Here is a 16,445-nt window from a genome sequence, read left to right as displayed (position 1 = left end):
ACCTGCACTCCCGGTGCCTCCAACCAGATGTGACTGCATCTATTTGCAGTCCCACACAGCCTGTCTGTGCCTCCTTCTGAGGCCAGCCCTGCTCCACGATTCCAGTTATCTGCCTATACACCTTAGTCTTGCACCAAAACCATCTTTTAGAGGCAGGAACATCTCAGCTCCACACCCAGTTCCATGTAACGGTTTGCACACAGTAGGTGCTCAACACATGGTTACAGAACCGCTGTGGAACCTTGGGGTAACACCTGAAAAGCAGTAATGAACCTCCCAAGGTCACTAATACAAGAAAAGGAACTGTATGTACTCTCTGGGAGGCACCAGTCCTTGCTCAGTGTGAACAAATGCAACTCAAGAGACCAGCCACCTCACCTGCTTCAAACACTGCAGCAGGACACGGAACACCAGGGAGTAGGGCAAAGAGCCAAGCCGCACGGTGGGGCCTGCAGACGCTGGGCCAGGCAGCCCAGTGGGAGGTGATAGCGGGCCACTGGTCTTCTTCTCAGAGCCTCTCTCCAGCTCCCTGTGGAAGTAAGTAGGAGAAGCACTGAGGCTGAAACACCTACCTGCAGCGTAAGAACAACTTGCATGTGTCTGTCCCTCAGACACATGGCAATCCTTGGGGTGAAGAGCAGCTAGCTTCACCCACCTGCCCCAAAACCCTAATGCCCTGGAATTGGGGGAAATAGGGATGACAGCGACAGTAGGGAAAGACAGTGGTCCACACGTACATGTAGTCACAGAGGCAGTAGGGACTAAACCGCACAACCCCATCCTTAGTGGGCAGGCCAAGGCGATGCAGCGAGTCGGCCCGTAGCAGCAGCAGGAAGTCAAAGGCCTGCAGGGAACAGAAAGCACCATCCACAGAGCAGGACCACGCCTGATCCACACATCTCTCAGAAAATGCTTTCACTAATAGTAAACACACCCCAACTTCTCTACACAGACAGTGGTGCTAGGTGGTAAGATATACCATTCTTGGTCTTCTCCCTCAGACCCCAAGGGCTCCATGACAGTCCCATAGCATCTGGTAATGCTGTTGCTTCTCACACCATAGACAGCTGGTCCCGCGCCCAGGACAAAGGGATGGATGCCTTGCATGCTGGCTGGGCAGCAATGCGTGGCCCGGCCCCAGGTGCCGAAGAGGAGACCTCTGCTCAGAACACTGTCACTTCCTCCAATGAATGAAGGGTCACTTAAATGGGTTCCCTAAATGACAAGGGGCTGCCTGATCAGGAAGATGCTCTGGGAAGGACCAAGGCCTCTGTCCCAGTGACCTCTGCTCAGCCTGGTGCCAGCACCCACAGTGGGTCCTGCTTGGTCCAGCCCTATCCCACACAGCTCACACTCTCTGCTATAGGTTGCTGACAGACTGACTCTGAAGCACCAGGAGTGGAACACATGCCACCCTGCAAATCAATGTGACACTCTTTCTCCGCCCCCATCCCAGGCCACTGTGTCACTCAGACTGACATGCCACAGAGGCTTGTAGTGCTGCAGGCAAAGGGAAGGGCAGCAGGTACCACAGCTGGTGCTAATGGAGAACACAATCTGCTGGAGGCCCCTCCCAGGGACATCTGCCACCTCTCCTGTTTGAGATCACCATGCCACCAAGACTGAGGCAGCTGCTGGGGCCCCTGGGTAAATCTACCTTTAGCTTGCCCTGAGGTGCGGATGGCCTCCACCACAGCCCCTGACCTCCCAAGCAGGCTTGTCATACCTGCAGCCTGATGCTGCTGGCAATGGGCAGGGTATAGCTGTGCTTGTAGTGGAGCTGGATGTGGTTGACGAGCATCTCGTACACACGCATAGCATGACTGGCAGGCAAGGCATATAGCTTGGTCTGCAGAGAAAGTGGTTACCATGAGGGCAAGAGGCTACAATGCAGCCACGGGGCTGGCACACAGGAGGAGAGACCAGACTAGCTTTGGAGGGAACTGGGTAGTGTCTGCCATCCTTCAAAATGCACAAACCCTTCAAGTTAGCAATTCCTCTCCAGGGCTTTGCCCCACAGATACCCCCGCCCACACCCACAAACAGGCACCCGTAACAGCAAAAATCAGCCTAATGTCCCTGTCATTTACAAGGAACAAATTACTAAATTGGGAGAGTCCATCCAGTAGAGCGCCATGCAGCCATGTGTGAGACGAGACCCTGTGGGCTGAAAGAGCACTCTCAATACCGCACAGCAAAAGAGGATAAACCAGGGCAGGACAAGCACACGGTGCGCTCTGTGAGGACTACAGCGTGTCTTTTGAAGTAATGAAGAAGTTCTAAGACTGTAGTGTTAGCTGCAGAACTCTGTGAATACTCTGAAAACCACTGATCCATACACTTTAAACAGATAAATTATGATACGTAAATTATATTTCAATAAAGCTGTTAATAAAATCAAACAACCCTGGGGTCAAATGGGTGGCAGCCTGTCCCTGGAGATGGTGTGGGCAATGACCGAGCAGTGGCTCTGTATGGAATGGCTCTTACCAGGCTGAGTCCCCCTCCCCCATCACGCTGTGACAAGTCAGGATCACACCCAGGCTGCTCTCTTTGAGCCCCAAGGAGTGCCCGGGTCTCCCAGATGTGTCCCTGAAGATCAGCATTCTAACGCACACAGCGGGCCATCGCACCCCTCCCAGAAGAGTGGGGGCCCACCTGAAGGATGACCAAGAGCCCCAGGACAGCAGTCTTCACATCCTCCAAGGAGGCAGAGTATGCCTCCATGTCTCTTTCCTCCAGCTCTGGGGGTGGAGAGAGGGAGCGGGCGATCACCTTTGGAGAGAAGATCTGTATTTAGATCCCAGTTTCAGGTTCCCAGAACCTGTTTCAGTACTTTCCACCAGCAGATACTTTCTCCTTTACTTCTCAAAAGGAGATGCACTTTTGGTATGTGAGGGACCATTTAGATACTGTGATGCATTTCAGAATTAAAAGAAAAGCCCTGGCTGGTGTGGCTCAGTGGAATCAGCGCTGGCCTGCAAACCTAAAGGTTGCCAGTTCAAATCCCAGTCAGGGCACATGCATGGGTTGCAGGCCAGGTCCCCAGCATGGGGTGCGCGAGAGGCAACCACACATTGATGTTTCGCTCCCTCTCTTTCTCCCTCCTTTCCCCTCTCTAAAAATAAATAAAATCTTTAAAAAAAATTTTTTTTAAAGAAAAATATGCTAGTTGTGCAGGAAAACAAAGGGCCAAGCCCCAATCCAGCCCAACTTGAAACACCACCACAGCTATATCCCAGGACCCTAGGTAGCAGGACACTGTTGAGCAGCAGCAGGCCTGGCCGGCTCTTCAGACCTGCCCACCATTGCTAGGAGGGAAGCTCTGCCTCTGAGAGACCCCGCCAGTCATTCTGCAGAGAATGGGGACAGAGGCCGGAGGATGCTACTGGCTGCAGGGCTTGCCCAAAAGAGGAAGGGTCCTTCTGACAGCCCAGGCACCCTACGCCCCAGCAGCTCTCACTTTCTCGATGATGTCCAGCAGGCTGTTGAAGTGGTGAGTGTGGCAGCCCTCAGCCAGGTCCACCAGCAACTGGGTGGCCAACTTCCGGACCTGGTGGTCTCTGTCCTCGGGAATGTGAGAGAGCTGTGAGATGACCACCGTGTTGATCAGCTCCTCCTGCAGCAAGCACAGTGGAGTGAGCGTTGCTGTCTGTGACAGGCTGGAAAGCAGCTAAGGTGCTAATTGAAATAGGAAACCCATGGCAGGGATACATCAGTGCCTGAGGGGCCGGGCCCTTCCATTCAGGAGAATGGCGACGGCTACTCGATGACCCAGCCTAGGCACAGGATGACAGACTCAGATATGATGCAATAGTGAATGTCCCCACTTGCTCTTTGTCACTGAATATCACAATTAAGAATAATCTTACATGGAAGGCCCTCTGTGTGCCTGGGGGTAGGAAGACCTTGTCCCTGACATCACGGAGTCCACTGTAATGGGATAGTACGATGAGAGCTTTCATGGAGGCAGGGCAAGGCCAACCCTGACTTGAGGAACCTGGAAACCCAGAGGGGCTTCCTAGAAGAGGCAGCTCTAAGCTAGACTCTGAAGAAGGGTAGAATGCCAAGAGATAGAGACACAGGAAGAGGGAAGGCTGGGAAGGGGGTGGGGAATGGGTGGCGGAAATGGATGGACAGGCACATCCCAGGAACACTGGGAATGCCAGGGAGGCAAGCTGGAAAGCAAGAGGAAACACGGGGCCTGAGGTGCAGCTCCTGGAGGGAAGGGCATGGCGGGTGGGCTCACACTAGTGTTTCTGAAGGAAGGGTGGACTCTGGCCACAAACTCAGGGAAAGATGAACTGGAGGGAAGAAACTGGCAGTATAAAGACAGGCAGCTAGTGGTTGGGCAGGGGTCTAAGGGGTGAGTGTGACTACAAAGACAAAAAGAAAACATCCCTATGCAAGACTGTACAGAACTCTTCTGTATTCGGGGTGACAATTAGGCTGAAACTCCCTGAGGACAGGACCTGTGCCCTCTTGGCCGCTTAGCAGCATCTCCGTGCCCAGCACAGGCCTGGCAGGGGACACCATGGAATGAGTTAAGTGGATGGATGGATGGTTGAACAAACCAAGAAGTAAACAGACAAAGCCTATTGAGAAAATCTGCCACAAGGGTGTGTCAGACTTTAAGCCCAGGCAAACCCCAGAGGCTCTCTGTGCCCAGTGAGGGCCATGCAGGGCCTCTAGGGGGAGCCTCACCCTCACCCCTGATGCCCCAGGGCTCCCCCACCAGCCACGGGACACGCACCTCATAGAACTGCCTGTTGATGAGCAGCACGAAAGACAGGACGTCCAGCACCTTGATACGCACAGCACTGCGAGATTCGCTCCTGGGGGCAGGGCACACCTGCTAGGGCTGGGCGGAAGCAGCGCTGCCAGCCTCACCTGCTGCACCAGGCCCCGCTAACACTGCCTCCCAAGCTACAAGGGCTCCACTAGGGACCCAGACCCCAGGCCCACCACAGGAAACAAAGCACCCCTGCCCTCACCCTAGCAGGAAAGACTGATTCCAATTTTCCCTGTGGGACCCAGCTTGTTAATATCCAGACCAAGAACTGGGAAAGGGGCATAGAGCTCAGCCCTCAGAGATAGCATCTTTCTATACAACTACTCCATGGGAAGAAGTACACATAGAGACCTCAAGGACTCCGCCCTACAGGAAAACAACCTTTTCCTGCTTACTTAGAACCACTATTTTCAGGAGTCAGAAAGAAAAGACCTCACTCTTGCTGTCCTAGACCCTGGACCAAGGCACAGGCACAGGGTCAGGTTCTAAGACCCAAGATGTCTCCAGAGCCTCCATACCTGAAGAATTTCTCCATCAGTAACTGCAGGTTGTGAATCCAGCCAACCTTTGCTGGATGGATTGACTGAGCCCTGTAGGTTATTAAATTTAAGAGGGAGGACTCCTGTAAAAAGAAGAAAAACCTGGTGTGGATGAGCCACACTGCCCTTCCAGAGGTTTTGTTACAAACAACACTCCATGCTGCTAGCCCAGAACAGTTTGCTCAATGAGACCAGCCACTTCAGGGCCCAGGTGTAGAGCCCGCCAGGACAAAACTTTACTGGCAGCAGTAAAAATTCATTTAAAAACCTATGTATGCCCTGGCTGGCGTGGCTCAGTGGACTGAGCGCTGGCCCGCAAACCGAAAGGTCGCCAGTTCGATTCCCAGGCAGGGCGCATGCCTGGGTTGTGGTTCAGGTCCCCAGTAGGGGGCGTCTGAGAAGCAACTGATTGATGTATCTCTTGCACATTGATATTTCCCTCTCTTTCTCCCTCCCTTCCCCTTTCTCTAAAAGTAAATAAATAAAATCTTTAAAAAAATAAATAAAAATAAAATAAAAACCTATGTAAAAGCCTTGGCATCAAGCTGAGCATTTCTGGCACAAGGACTGCCTACCTCCCAGGAAGCAGACATGCCAAGCAACAAGTCTCCACAGTGCTGGCTGGCACCTTCCTCCACACAGGTGGGCGGAACCTGCCAGTTAGCCTAGCGCTGTGCTCTGACAGACCCACGTGCACTCAGTTCGCTGACTCCCTGACAGACTTCTGTGCTGGAGAACAAATCCCAGAAGAGCAGAAGCCTTTTTTTCAAATGCACTGAAAACTCGGTTTCTGATCTACACAGCCAGGGTTCCCAGAGCTGAGCAGTCCTACCCCTCCTTAGAAGCCTGACAGAAACTACCCTCTTTGCCTGAGCACCAAAGGCCCCATGTGGTTGTGAGGAGAGGTGATCTTACAGGCCTCTGGTCCGCACATCTCTCAATGAGCTCAAAGTATCTCTCCTGTGAGCCATGGAACTCGTTCTGATCACAGAGCTCTTCCACCGTGGTCAGCAGGTCATGGACAATGGTCCTGAGTTCTGGGCTCTCCAGACTCTGCAACACAAAGGCACAATGACACAGGAGTGACTTCTGGCTCCCCTCCAGGACTCAAGACCATCTGCATCCAGGCACCCCCTCGAGACCTTCCCCTGGGTAGGGGTCATGACCCTCACCGTGCTGGGATATATGGGGCAGCCGGCCTGTTTCTGCTCACTCACCACTCCCAGGAGACCTGGCTATGCCCATACAGTAAACCTCAAAGGGACCAGCTTCGGGCGCTTCACGCTTCCCCCAGGCTCAAGCACCTCTGGAGGCCTCAGGATACGCCCTCCCAGCCCACCACTGAGATAAAGCACCACCTGACCAACTGGACAGTGACAATGAGGGATAAGAGCCCAGTCCTTCCTCCCCCTGGCCTGGCCACCTCCCATCCAAGTACTAACCAGGCCCGACCCTGCTTAGCTTCCGAGATCAGATGAGATCGGGTGCGTTCAGGGTGGTATGGCCACCTAAACACTGGTTCACCCCAGTGCCCCAGAAGGCCCAGCTCTGAGCCCTTGCTAGACATGACCTTGTCATCTCTGCAGCCCCCACATCAGCACGTCCTCCTTCTTGCTGTGGTCAGCGCTGTTCTCCAAAATTATGCCAAAGCTATGGCCAGCTTTCTCGATGCTAAGGAAACTCTTCAGGGTCCACTTCCAGGCCACAGAAGTGACCTGGTGTGTGACTCGATCTTGACCAACGCCAGCACAGCCCCCTTGTTAACCTACTACATATTCCTGCTCCCAATGATAGAGCGAGTTCAGAAAACCTGGCCGCCTTTAGTGGATGGCAAGTTGACACCACTGAGAACCATCAGGAAACACTCCCCGCGGGGTCGGAGGGAAGATCTCATGGGAGCTGTCATCCAGGCGAGATGAGCTTGGCTGCCCTGCAGGTCTAGGCCACCGAAGGAAGGGCCCTTGGTCCTGTCTGTCCATGACCTTGGTCCTCCCCATGCCCACATCCCACCAGCCTAACCTGGAGCTGCTGAAGCAGGCGTTCGATAATGTTCAGCAGAATGTCCCATGTCACAGCTTGCAGCTCCCTCTTGTACTTCTTAATGAGTCTGGTTATAGAGAGGACAATCTCATAGGACACCACCTCATTTGGACAGGTCATGGCCTGGAAAACAAGGCCCAGAGAGCGGACAATGGTCAGCCACTTCTTGCTCATGCAAAGGAAGCCCCCTTCACATCACCTTTGGACCCCAACATAAGATGCTCTGGGAGGGCCACGCTCCCTGCACACATTTCATGGGTCACCCAAATATCCTAGGAACCCAGAAATGTTTTCTACAATGGCTCCAAAAAGCCTGACTCGGCTACGTTCCTGGCCCTTGGCTTACTGGCCTAGAGGGACCTGAAAGCTGCCCTGACGCAAGCAATGGGCGAAGACTGCACGCTGCACTGTCCCATGAGGTGGGGGCAGGGCAGAAAGAACAGACCATCAGGAGATTCTGTGTAACCCTGGACACGACACAGCTTGTGGGAGCTGCTTTCCTTGTAGTAAGATGAAGCTGGTACAATGGCACAGCTCATAGGGTTGCTGTGATGGCTACATGAGAAACACACACAAAAAAAGTGCACCACCAGGAACTTTGGAAACAGAAGCCCTATCACCAGCTTCAATTCTAGAGTGAGGGGGAGATTACCGAATGAAATTGTCACCAGTAAGAGTGTTGCCACACCTAGAGGAATCTCAAGTAGTTTAGTTCTAACGCTAAGTCTGAGAATGTGAAATTCGTAAGATAGAATATTTGCTTGAGAATAAGTCTGTCAAATGGCCCTAAACCTCATCTCCAGTTACAAAGCAAGTGACTGGAAACATCCCCGCAGGCCCTGCAGCAGAACCCGTCTGGTGGGCCTGTTCTGCTCGGGTGGGCAAGCCTAAGGTGAGTTCTCTGGCTCACACCAGCTCCTGCGTCACAAAAAGTGAGTTACCTCATAAAACGATGGCAACACAGATGTCGGGGAGTTCTTGAGAGAATAGAGTCGGTGGGCTCCCCAGAGAGCCATGCCAACGAAGAACACAGCTCCTCTCAGCAACGGGGCGTCTTCCATGTAGGCTCTGAAAGCAGTCCCCAGAGAGACAGGGTGTGAGCAGAAACCGGTCCCGCCATCTGCCCACTGCAGGGCCCAAAGATAGGCTAGGGTGGGCCCAGGCTCCTGGCAGCCTCCCCGGAGGGCCCTGCACTTACGGGGCAGAAGCAAAGCTAGGGGAGGGGTGTTGGTCAGGGAGCACAGAGGCTGGCAGCAGCCATTGATTCATTTGTGCATTCACTCAATAGTTGTCATTGCTAAACATGGAGCCATGCTAGATGCCAGGGCATGGATGTGAAAAAGTGCTTACAGTCCAGGAAACACAGACATGAACCAGAGAACCACACAAGGAAATGCCAAATGGCTACCTCAAATCACAGCTAAGAAAGCAAGCTATGGGATAGCAGAGCAAAACCCACTTTGGGTGGTCAGGGAATCAACGATGGTGCCTAGATGTCAAGGAGCATTCAGAGAAACTTGACCAACGTGAAAGGACGTTCCAGCGAGAGCAAAGGGCACGTGCAGAGGCCCGTGGCAAGACGGAGGGAGTGGGAAGACATGGCTGGGGCAGTGCCAGACCCAGGCCTTGCTGCACTGAGGAGTTTGGTTTTTAATCTTGAGAGCCCTGGGAGCCACTGTAGTTTCAAGCAAAGGGTGACACAGTCAGATCTGTGTGGGAAGAACAGCATGGGGCTGCTGTGTAGAGGAACGGACTTCAAGGGGCCAAGAGTGGGTGCAGGAGTCCAGTGAGGAGGTGAGCGCTGAGGGGGTAGGGTGGAGGCCCGAGCTGGGCAGATTTGAGCCACCTCTAAAGGACAAAAGTGATAGGACTTGTGATGGTTTGGCTGTGGGAGGTGAGGGTGAGGGCCTCATAACAGATCAAAGGTGAAGCAACCTCACTGGACAAGATCCAAATATGGGAGGGAGATTATGAGTTCAGTTTTGAACGTTCTATTTTACTGACAGAAGTGGGAGAGGACAGAAAATCAAGAGCCTAAGATGTATGATTCCGGAACAGTCATCGCAAAGGAACAGGGAGCCTCCCTGTTGGCCTATGCCAGGCAAGAGTCAAAAAAGACAACTCCTCATTGAAAGCTCTGCGGCAGCTGATCCAGCCACTTCACCCTCACCTTCCACCCCAGGCCCTGACCACACTCACCTGTCCTCCATGATGCGGCACATGTTATAGATGGCACTGTGGCCCAGGTGGGTGCCCAGAAGGTTACGCATCAGCTGGGAAACAAAATATACCATTAGATTGGCATATATGAGTCCCAGGGCTTCAAAATCCAGCCCTGTGTGCCAACCCTGCACAGCTACTGCTCCAACACCCTACGTGTTCAGCCAACTCTCAACTATCTTCTCCCAAACAGAGGCTGCAGAGCTCTCAAAATGCCACCAAAACCCTGACCTCAGCTCAGCCGCCTGGGAAAATGTCACTGGATGCCCCTAAGTAGGCCATTGTGTGGCCACCCTGAGAATCAGATGGCCATTCATTAAAGACAAGATGGCCCTTGTCCTGTAAAGATAAAATGGCCCTTGTCCTGTCCATGTGCATGGCTTGTAACTTCATCCCAGGAAGGACTTTCTAGGACAACAGTTCAGACCCCCACCTTCCAGCAAGGCTCACAGAGCTCCTTCACATTGATGGTGCGGCACAGAGTGACAATAAAGAGCGGGAGGCTCTCAGCTGGCAGGCAGTTGTAGCAGACCACAGCGTCCAGCACCTGCAGAGACACCTGGTGGGGTGGAAGGAAGGGTCACGCCGGCCCTGCCCCAACTCCTGCCCGTAGGGAGGTAACACCCCTAGCCTCCTTCCCACCCTCCTTTGGTCAATAACTGTCATCCCTCCTCAATGCCAAAGCAGCTTTCCTTGGAACTACAAGAGCAAGTGAGTGAATTGGAGGCACTTCTATATCCCACACGTTGTGGGTTACCTCATCCTGAACTATGACCCTACAACAGAGGTTATCCAACCATCGTTACTTACAGGAGAGAATTCTGAGGCTCAGAGAGGCCGAGCAGCTTGCCTGGGGCCACACAGCCAGTGAGGGGAAGCACAGGGCTTAACCCAAGCCCACCCAGCCTACCCGGGAGGAGGACAAAAGAAACAGCCTCCGAGTGGGGCAGCTACTAACCTCTATGTCCACGGAAGACACAGTCTGGACACAGAGCAGGCAGATCATGCTGTTGGAGGAAGTGCAAAGTCAATTGGAAGGACACCTCCTAGAGGCTGCATGTCTCCAATTTACTTTCTGGTTACTCTACAGAGTCAGTTACACGAGGGACTCATCTTCCCCACAGCCCCACTTATCCATGAACAGGCAAGTGCTCAGTGCTGCCCCTGCCCTCATGGATTTCAAAACATGGAGTGTTTTGAAAAAATGACAACAAAAATATTTTTTTAAAAAATCAGGTAATATTACATCCATTAAAAATAAATATTATGCCCTGGCTGGTGTTGCTAAGGGGATTGAGTGCTGGCCTGCGAACCAAAGGGTTGCCGGTTCGATTCGCAGTCAGGGCACATACTTGGGTTGCAGGCCACGTCCCCTGTAGGGGGCGTATGAGAGGCAATCACACATTGATGTTTCTCTCCCTCTCTCTTTCCCTTCCTCTCTCTAAAAGTAAATAAATAAAATCTTTAAAATAAATAAGAATAAATGTAAAAAGGTTTAAAAAAATAAAATACTAGGTCAAGCCTCAAAATATCAACTTAAGTGGAAGGTGGCTGTGGCCATTTCCAACTTCTCCATTTATCTGATGGTTTTGACAGCTTTATTCACCCTACGGAGCTGAAGTGGTGACCCAAGACAGTGGGGCTACAATCAGAACAACGTTATTAGAATTCTTTTCTTACTGGACCATTGATGCAATATATTCATCGAGGTAACAGCTGTTGAATTTGACCAAGTTCACAAGCACCAGAAGGAATTCTGAGGTCAGACCGATGTCCATCCACTGCAGGACAAACTCAGCTGGGGAGAAGAGGGGAACAATGTACTTCCTACCACCTCCTCCCTAGGAAAACGTGTCCCCTCCCACTCACTGCTGGAAACCCCATCATCAGTCCCCATGCAATGATAGGCAGGCCACGCATTCATGGGGTCGGGGGTGGCTCAGCTGGAGCCTGAGCAAGTAACTGTGTCACTGACTCTGGAATTCAAATTCACCAACCCCCCTCATGCACTGAGGGAGATCTGGGCTGAGAGGTGGTAGCAGTGCACGTGCATCTGGTGCTCAGAGCACTGACCACAATACTAGAGGTGCCAGCATCACCAGGACACATATTTAGGAGGCAGATTCCTGGCCCCCTATCCCCAGAAAGAATCTCTTGAAGAAGACACAAGCAACACTTGGGTGTCAGCCAAGTAAACTCAGAAAACCTGACTATGGCTCCCTGTCAGCACCTGTCCTGGAGGCAAACCGACAGCCGAGGCCCATCTCTGGGCAACAGAACAACAAGGCATTAGATTTACTTCTTCCTCCTCCTTCCCCTCCTCCCCTCATCAGTGACATGAAATCTTGACTCACAGAAACCTCACACGGTCGTAACAACGAGGAAAACCAGGAAAGGAGAGCTGGAGGTCAGGCCCGGGGCACAAGGAGGGTGAGGAGGCCCGGCCCTGCAGAAACCTCAGGGCACTCTGGGTAATCTTACCTGTAGGTTAAGCTCGATGCCCGGGTCAGCAGCCTACTCTTCCTACGGCAAAGCTCAGACTACCTCCTACCCGCCTAAAATGCACATCTAAGCCCCACTCCACAGGAGTTCTGAGCCAGCAGGTCTGGAGTGAAACCCAGGACTATGCATTTTTAACAAGATCCCCAGGAGATTCTGGTGGTTGATCCAGGTAGCACACAGGTAAGCAGAGCTGCACAGTGCAGCGCCCTCTGCAGGCCATTCCTGCAAACTGCAGTACTCCCTCAGGGACCCAGTGGCCTTCCACATCCAGATTAAATTTGATCACCAAGGCCAGAGAAACCTCACACCCAGTGTGGCACCCACCCAGTTCTTCTTCCAAGTAGGTAATGTGTCTCCCATTGTCCGTAAGGGCCTTGAAAACTTCCAGTCTTTCATGGAGGTCTTCGTTGGAGGGGTAATCCTTGATGACCTTGAAGAAGAGGGCCCTGAGAACACCTAAACGGTCTCCCTGAAGACAAAACCATGAGGTCAGCAGTCCAACCAGAACCCCCTGGCTTCCTGGGCTTTCCGACCAGCTGTAGGAAGTCCAGGAAGGGCAACAGGCTACAAGACTCCCAACTCTGATGCCCTTTCTCCTTCCCACAGGAACTGGCTGTGAGGGACAAACGGGGAACATCCAAGCAACTCAGGGAAGGTAAACAGATGCATCGGTCATCAGCTGACTAGTGTGTGTGGAGCACCCACTACATATCCAGTTCTACGCACGAGTGTGGACACACAGTAGGGACAGTGCAGTTCCGCCCCCACCACACTCACAGCCCAGGATGGACACATTTGTGCAGAACAATGACAATGGTCTAACGGCACTGAGGGTGACGAGACTTCTTGGGCAGCTGGGTGTGAAGGAGTAGAGTAAATGGGGGGGCGGGGGGGGAGTAGTGCCCTCCGGGCAGGAATGGCAAGAGATGGCCTAAGCAGCCTGGGAACAGCAGAAACCAGTGTGGCCACAGCACACTGAGCACAGGCAGTGGCCCAGAGAGAGGGGAACGAGGTCAGCATTAACAACGGCACAGTCAGTGGCTCACTCATGCCAGGCACTGTTCTCATCATTTTGCATAAATTGCCTCATTTACTCCCCAAAACATCCCGGAGAAGGAAGGAGCCATGAGCATCCCTTTATAGGCGAGGAGGTGGAGGCTCAGGGAGTTCCAGTGACTTGCCAGGGGCCACACTGATACAAGAGACGATTCCAGGAAGCCCTCTCGGGCCATCTAGTTGCAGAGCCCCTGAGAACCACAGACCCGTGCCTGGTGCCCTCACCAAAGACAACAGTCCAAGTGGGACCAGTAGTAGTCAGTGAGTGGCTCAACATCGTCCCACGCACCCATCCCAGCTCCGCCTGGGCAGAGGCCCAACACCTCTTACCTGTCCTTGCACGATGGCCTTCAGGAGAGCTAGCACTGCATGCCGGGCCTCTGGTGGCCGTTCCGGCTGCAGCAGGTCTGCGACAGCCTTCCAGAGTGCTTCCACTGCATGCTGCCACCAGCAAAGAGGGGAGAGCGATCACGGTGTGTTGACCCCTCAACTCCAGAGCAAAGGGCAGGGCAGAGCAACAGGGTCTTTTGACTTAGATCTTGTGCCACTAAAGCCCACATCCCGAGTACCTGTCACAGCCCACAGTGACCATGAACCTGATAAAATAGCTCCAAGCTACTTCAAAACCCTCACCAGGCCACAGGCTAGAGGAGGGAGGAAGGCATGCAGGAGAGAGCAGCTGTCCTGGATGCCTCAAGAAATCACATGGAGTCCCCCTCACAGCTTCCTCACTCTGGTGGGAAAAATCACTAGAAGAGTCTCACAACCAGAAGCACCGCAGTGGTCCCTTGGCCTGCAGAGTGACTCAGAAATCCATCGTCTGGCTTCCCTCTCATAAAGACACTGGCCCAGCCCTGGCTGGGTAGCTCAGCTGGTTAGAGAATCATCCTGATATGCCAAGGCTGCAAGTTCAAACCCCAGTCAGAACACATACAAGAAGGAACCAATAAATGCATAAATAAGTAGAACAACAAATTGATGTTTCTTTCTCTCTTTCTCTCAAAATTAAAAAATATATATAGTAGCCCTGACCGGTGTAACCAGCATCATCCTGCAGAGTGAAAGGTTGCCAGTTCAATTCCCAGTCAAGGCACATGCCTAGGTTGCGGGTTCGGTCCCTGGTCAGGGTGCATTTGAGAGGCAACCAATCGATGTTTCTTGCTCACATCAATGTTTCTCTCCCCCTTCTCCTCTCTCTAAAAAATAAATAAATATTTTTGAAAATAAAATATAATAAAAAATAAAAATATATATTAAACACACCAGCCCAGCCACGGGCCACTCAGTACCACACCCCTGCCCCACCTCTGCTGCCCTGCATGACCTGCCAAGAACTCTATGTAAGCTTCTGGAATTTGCCTCCTCTAAGTCTACCTAGCCCATGGGAGACCTGGCTCCTGTCCCCTACAGCTACTCAAAATCAGTCTCTCTTATCACCTTCCCTTCTCCACATTAACCATCCCAGACTCCCTTCAACCAGCGTTTTCAGACTACTCACCCTTTCTGAGCTCGCTCACTCTTAGGAGCAGGATTAAAATGTCTTTCAGATGTCTGACCAATATTCTGACCAACTCAAGATACGCTAAAACTTGCACTTCCTTTGTCCTATTTACAATACTCATATTGATGCAACCAAAGCCACAACAAAACAGATACCAAACTTGTAGGCTATCCCAGCCTCTAAGGCCCATCTATCTATTCACATGACCAGCAGCTCAGCCCCATCTCACCTTTCTGTACCTACAGAGGCAACTTTATGAACACAGAGATGCCTATGTTCACATTCCTCCTTGGTGATGTGCAGCTTGCATGCTTCAGATGAGCTGCTGAGGATGCAGCGGTCACTCTCCCTGTTAGCAGATCTGAATCTGTTACGTGTGAGGTCCGTATCTCCCCCGCCACCCCCAGTCATTCACACAAATGCTGTGAGAGGCTGGAGCAGAGAAGTGCGCTAATGATAACTTCCCACTCTGTCCACAGGACGTCAGGAGAGAGCCCGGAAACACTTGGCTGAAACAAATATGCCTATATCTGTAAGGCCACTTGAAACCACTGACCACCTCTCCCAAAACGACACTGAGACAGACAGGTGTGCCTGGAATTGTTCTCTGTGAAACCATACTTTTCCCCGACACTCCTCTATTTTTTTCTTCCCCTGAATCTGTAATAAAAGGACAAGTAAGAATGCATTTCTCTTTGTTTTTTTAAGCATGCGTTCCTGTAAACCACTATAAACCTTTTCTCAGATCTCCTAGAAAAGGCTTAATCTCTGTTCCCTACCTCCACATGTGATTAGTTCCTCAGGGTTGTGTTCAGGGCATTTTAAGAAGTTTCTCCATAGCTAAGATAAAAATTAAATCCCTAAAGTGGTGTTTTAGTTCATTAGCAAAGTTAGCTATCAACCCTCCTCCTAGAAAGAGCTAAATCAGGCTTCTGAACAGCTCACGTGCATTCCTCCAGTAGCCCAACCAACACAGGCTTACCTCTTCAAATTTCTTCGTTTTTGCAACTTCAGAGATCTGCCCTATCACCCGAATGCGATTGTTGAGGCCACATTCAACACTCAGTTCCTGGAGAAAGTAAAAGAAGGAAAAGGGGCCTGTGCTCAGACAACAGGTCTCCTTAACTGCCAATCACTGACCACCCTAAGAAATGTACTTGTATTTCCTACTCTGGAGACTTGCAGCAGACCTTTCTGAAACCGGGCATTACCAGTTTACTACCCCATCTCCACTGAGTGAGAACAGACTTTTCTTTTCCATCACTACACTTTATTTTTGCGATAACATTCACATCACATGAAACTCACCACTTTAAACCATATAATTCATTTTTTAGTATATTTACAACGCTAGTAACCACCTCCATAATTACAGCACATTTTCATTACCTCAGAAGGAAGCCTCACCCTAGCAGGTGTGGCTCAGTGGATTGAGCACCGACCTGCAAACCAAAAGGTCGCCAGTTTGATTTCCAGTCAGGGCACATGCCTGGGTTGCAGGCCAGGTCTCCTGGTTGGGGGTATACAAAAGGCAACCGACTGATGTTTCACTCTCTCACTTTCTCCCTCCCTTCACCTCTCTCTAAAAGTAAATAAGTAAAATCTTTAAAAAAAAAAAAAAAAAAAAAGAGGAAACCTCACACCCTGTAGCAGTCACTCCTCATTCCTTTCTCCACCCAGGTCCTGGCAAATGCTTTCTGTCTCTATGGGTTTTCCTATTCTTAATGTTTCATATAAATGAAATCATGCATTATGTAGGCCTTTGTGATTGGTTTCTTTCTCTTAGCATGTTTTC

General features: G+C 51.6%; 1 protein-coding gene across 6 annotated transcripts in view; it reads right to left on the bottom strand.

Annotated features, from left to right (window-relative positions):
* TSC2 (TSC complex subunit 2) overlaps positions 1–16,445 on the bottom strand; it is a 36,709-nt gene that overhangs the window by 18,411 nt on the left and 1,853 nt on the right. For all 6 annotated transcript variants that reach the window (XM_054589410.1, XM_054589406.1, XM_054589407.1 and 3 more), the window contains exons 3-19: positions 15,633–15,719; positions 13,480–13,590; positions 12,418–12,562; positions 11,272–11,389; positions 10,550–10,598; positions 10,025–10,150; positions 9,571–9,644; positions 8,313–8,439; positions 7,351–7,494; positions 6,247–6,384; positions 5,311–5,414; positions 4,754–4,835; positions 3,464–3,619; positions 2,659–2,775; positions 1,727–1,849; positions 738–844; positions 379–529 (exon numbers count right to left, since the gene is read on the bottom strand). In XM_054589410.1, the coding sequence (XP_054445385.1) occupies positions 379–529; positions 738–844; positions 1,727–1,849; positions 2,659–2,775; positions 3,464–3,619; positions 4,754–4,835; positions 5,311–5,414; positions 6,247–6,384; positions 7,351–7,494; positions 8,313–8,439; positions 9,571–9,644; positions 10,025–10,150; positions 10,550–10,598; positions 11,272–11,389; positions 12,418–12,562; positions 13,480–13,590; positions 15,633–15,719 (1,959 nt within the window). The remainder of the gene's footprint in view (positions 1–378; positions 530–737; positions 845–1,726; positions 1,850–2,658; positions 2,776–3,463; positions 3,620–4,753; positions 4,836–5,310; positions 5,415–6,246; positions 6,385–7,350; positions 7,495–8,312; positions 8,440–9,570; positions 9,645–10,024; positions 10,151–10,549; positions 10,599–11,271; positions 11,390–12,417; positions 12,563–13,479; positions 13,591–15,632; positions 15,720–16,445) is intronic.

The sequence above is a fragment of the Pteronotus mesoamericanus genome, unplaced genomic scaffold, assembly GCF_021234165.1.
Source record: "Pteronotus mesoamericanus isolate MK-2021 breed Mesoamerican mustached bat unplaced genomic scaffold, CSHL_Meso_final scaffold_167, whole genome shotgun sequence".
Lineage (NCBI taxonomy): Eukaryota > Metazoa > Chordata > Mammalia > Chiroptera > Mormoopidae > Pteronotus > Pteronotus mesoamericanus.
Note: the sequence above shows the minus strand (reverse complement) of the source record. Positions and strands in the feature narration are given on the sequence as shown.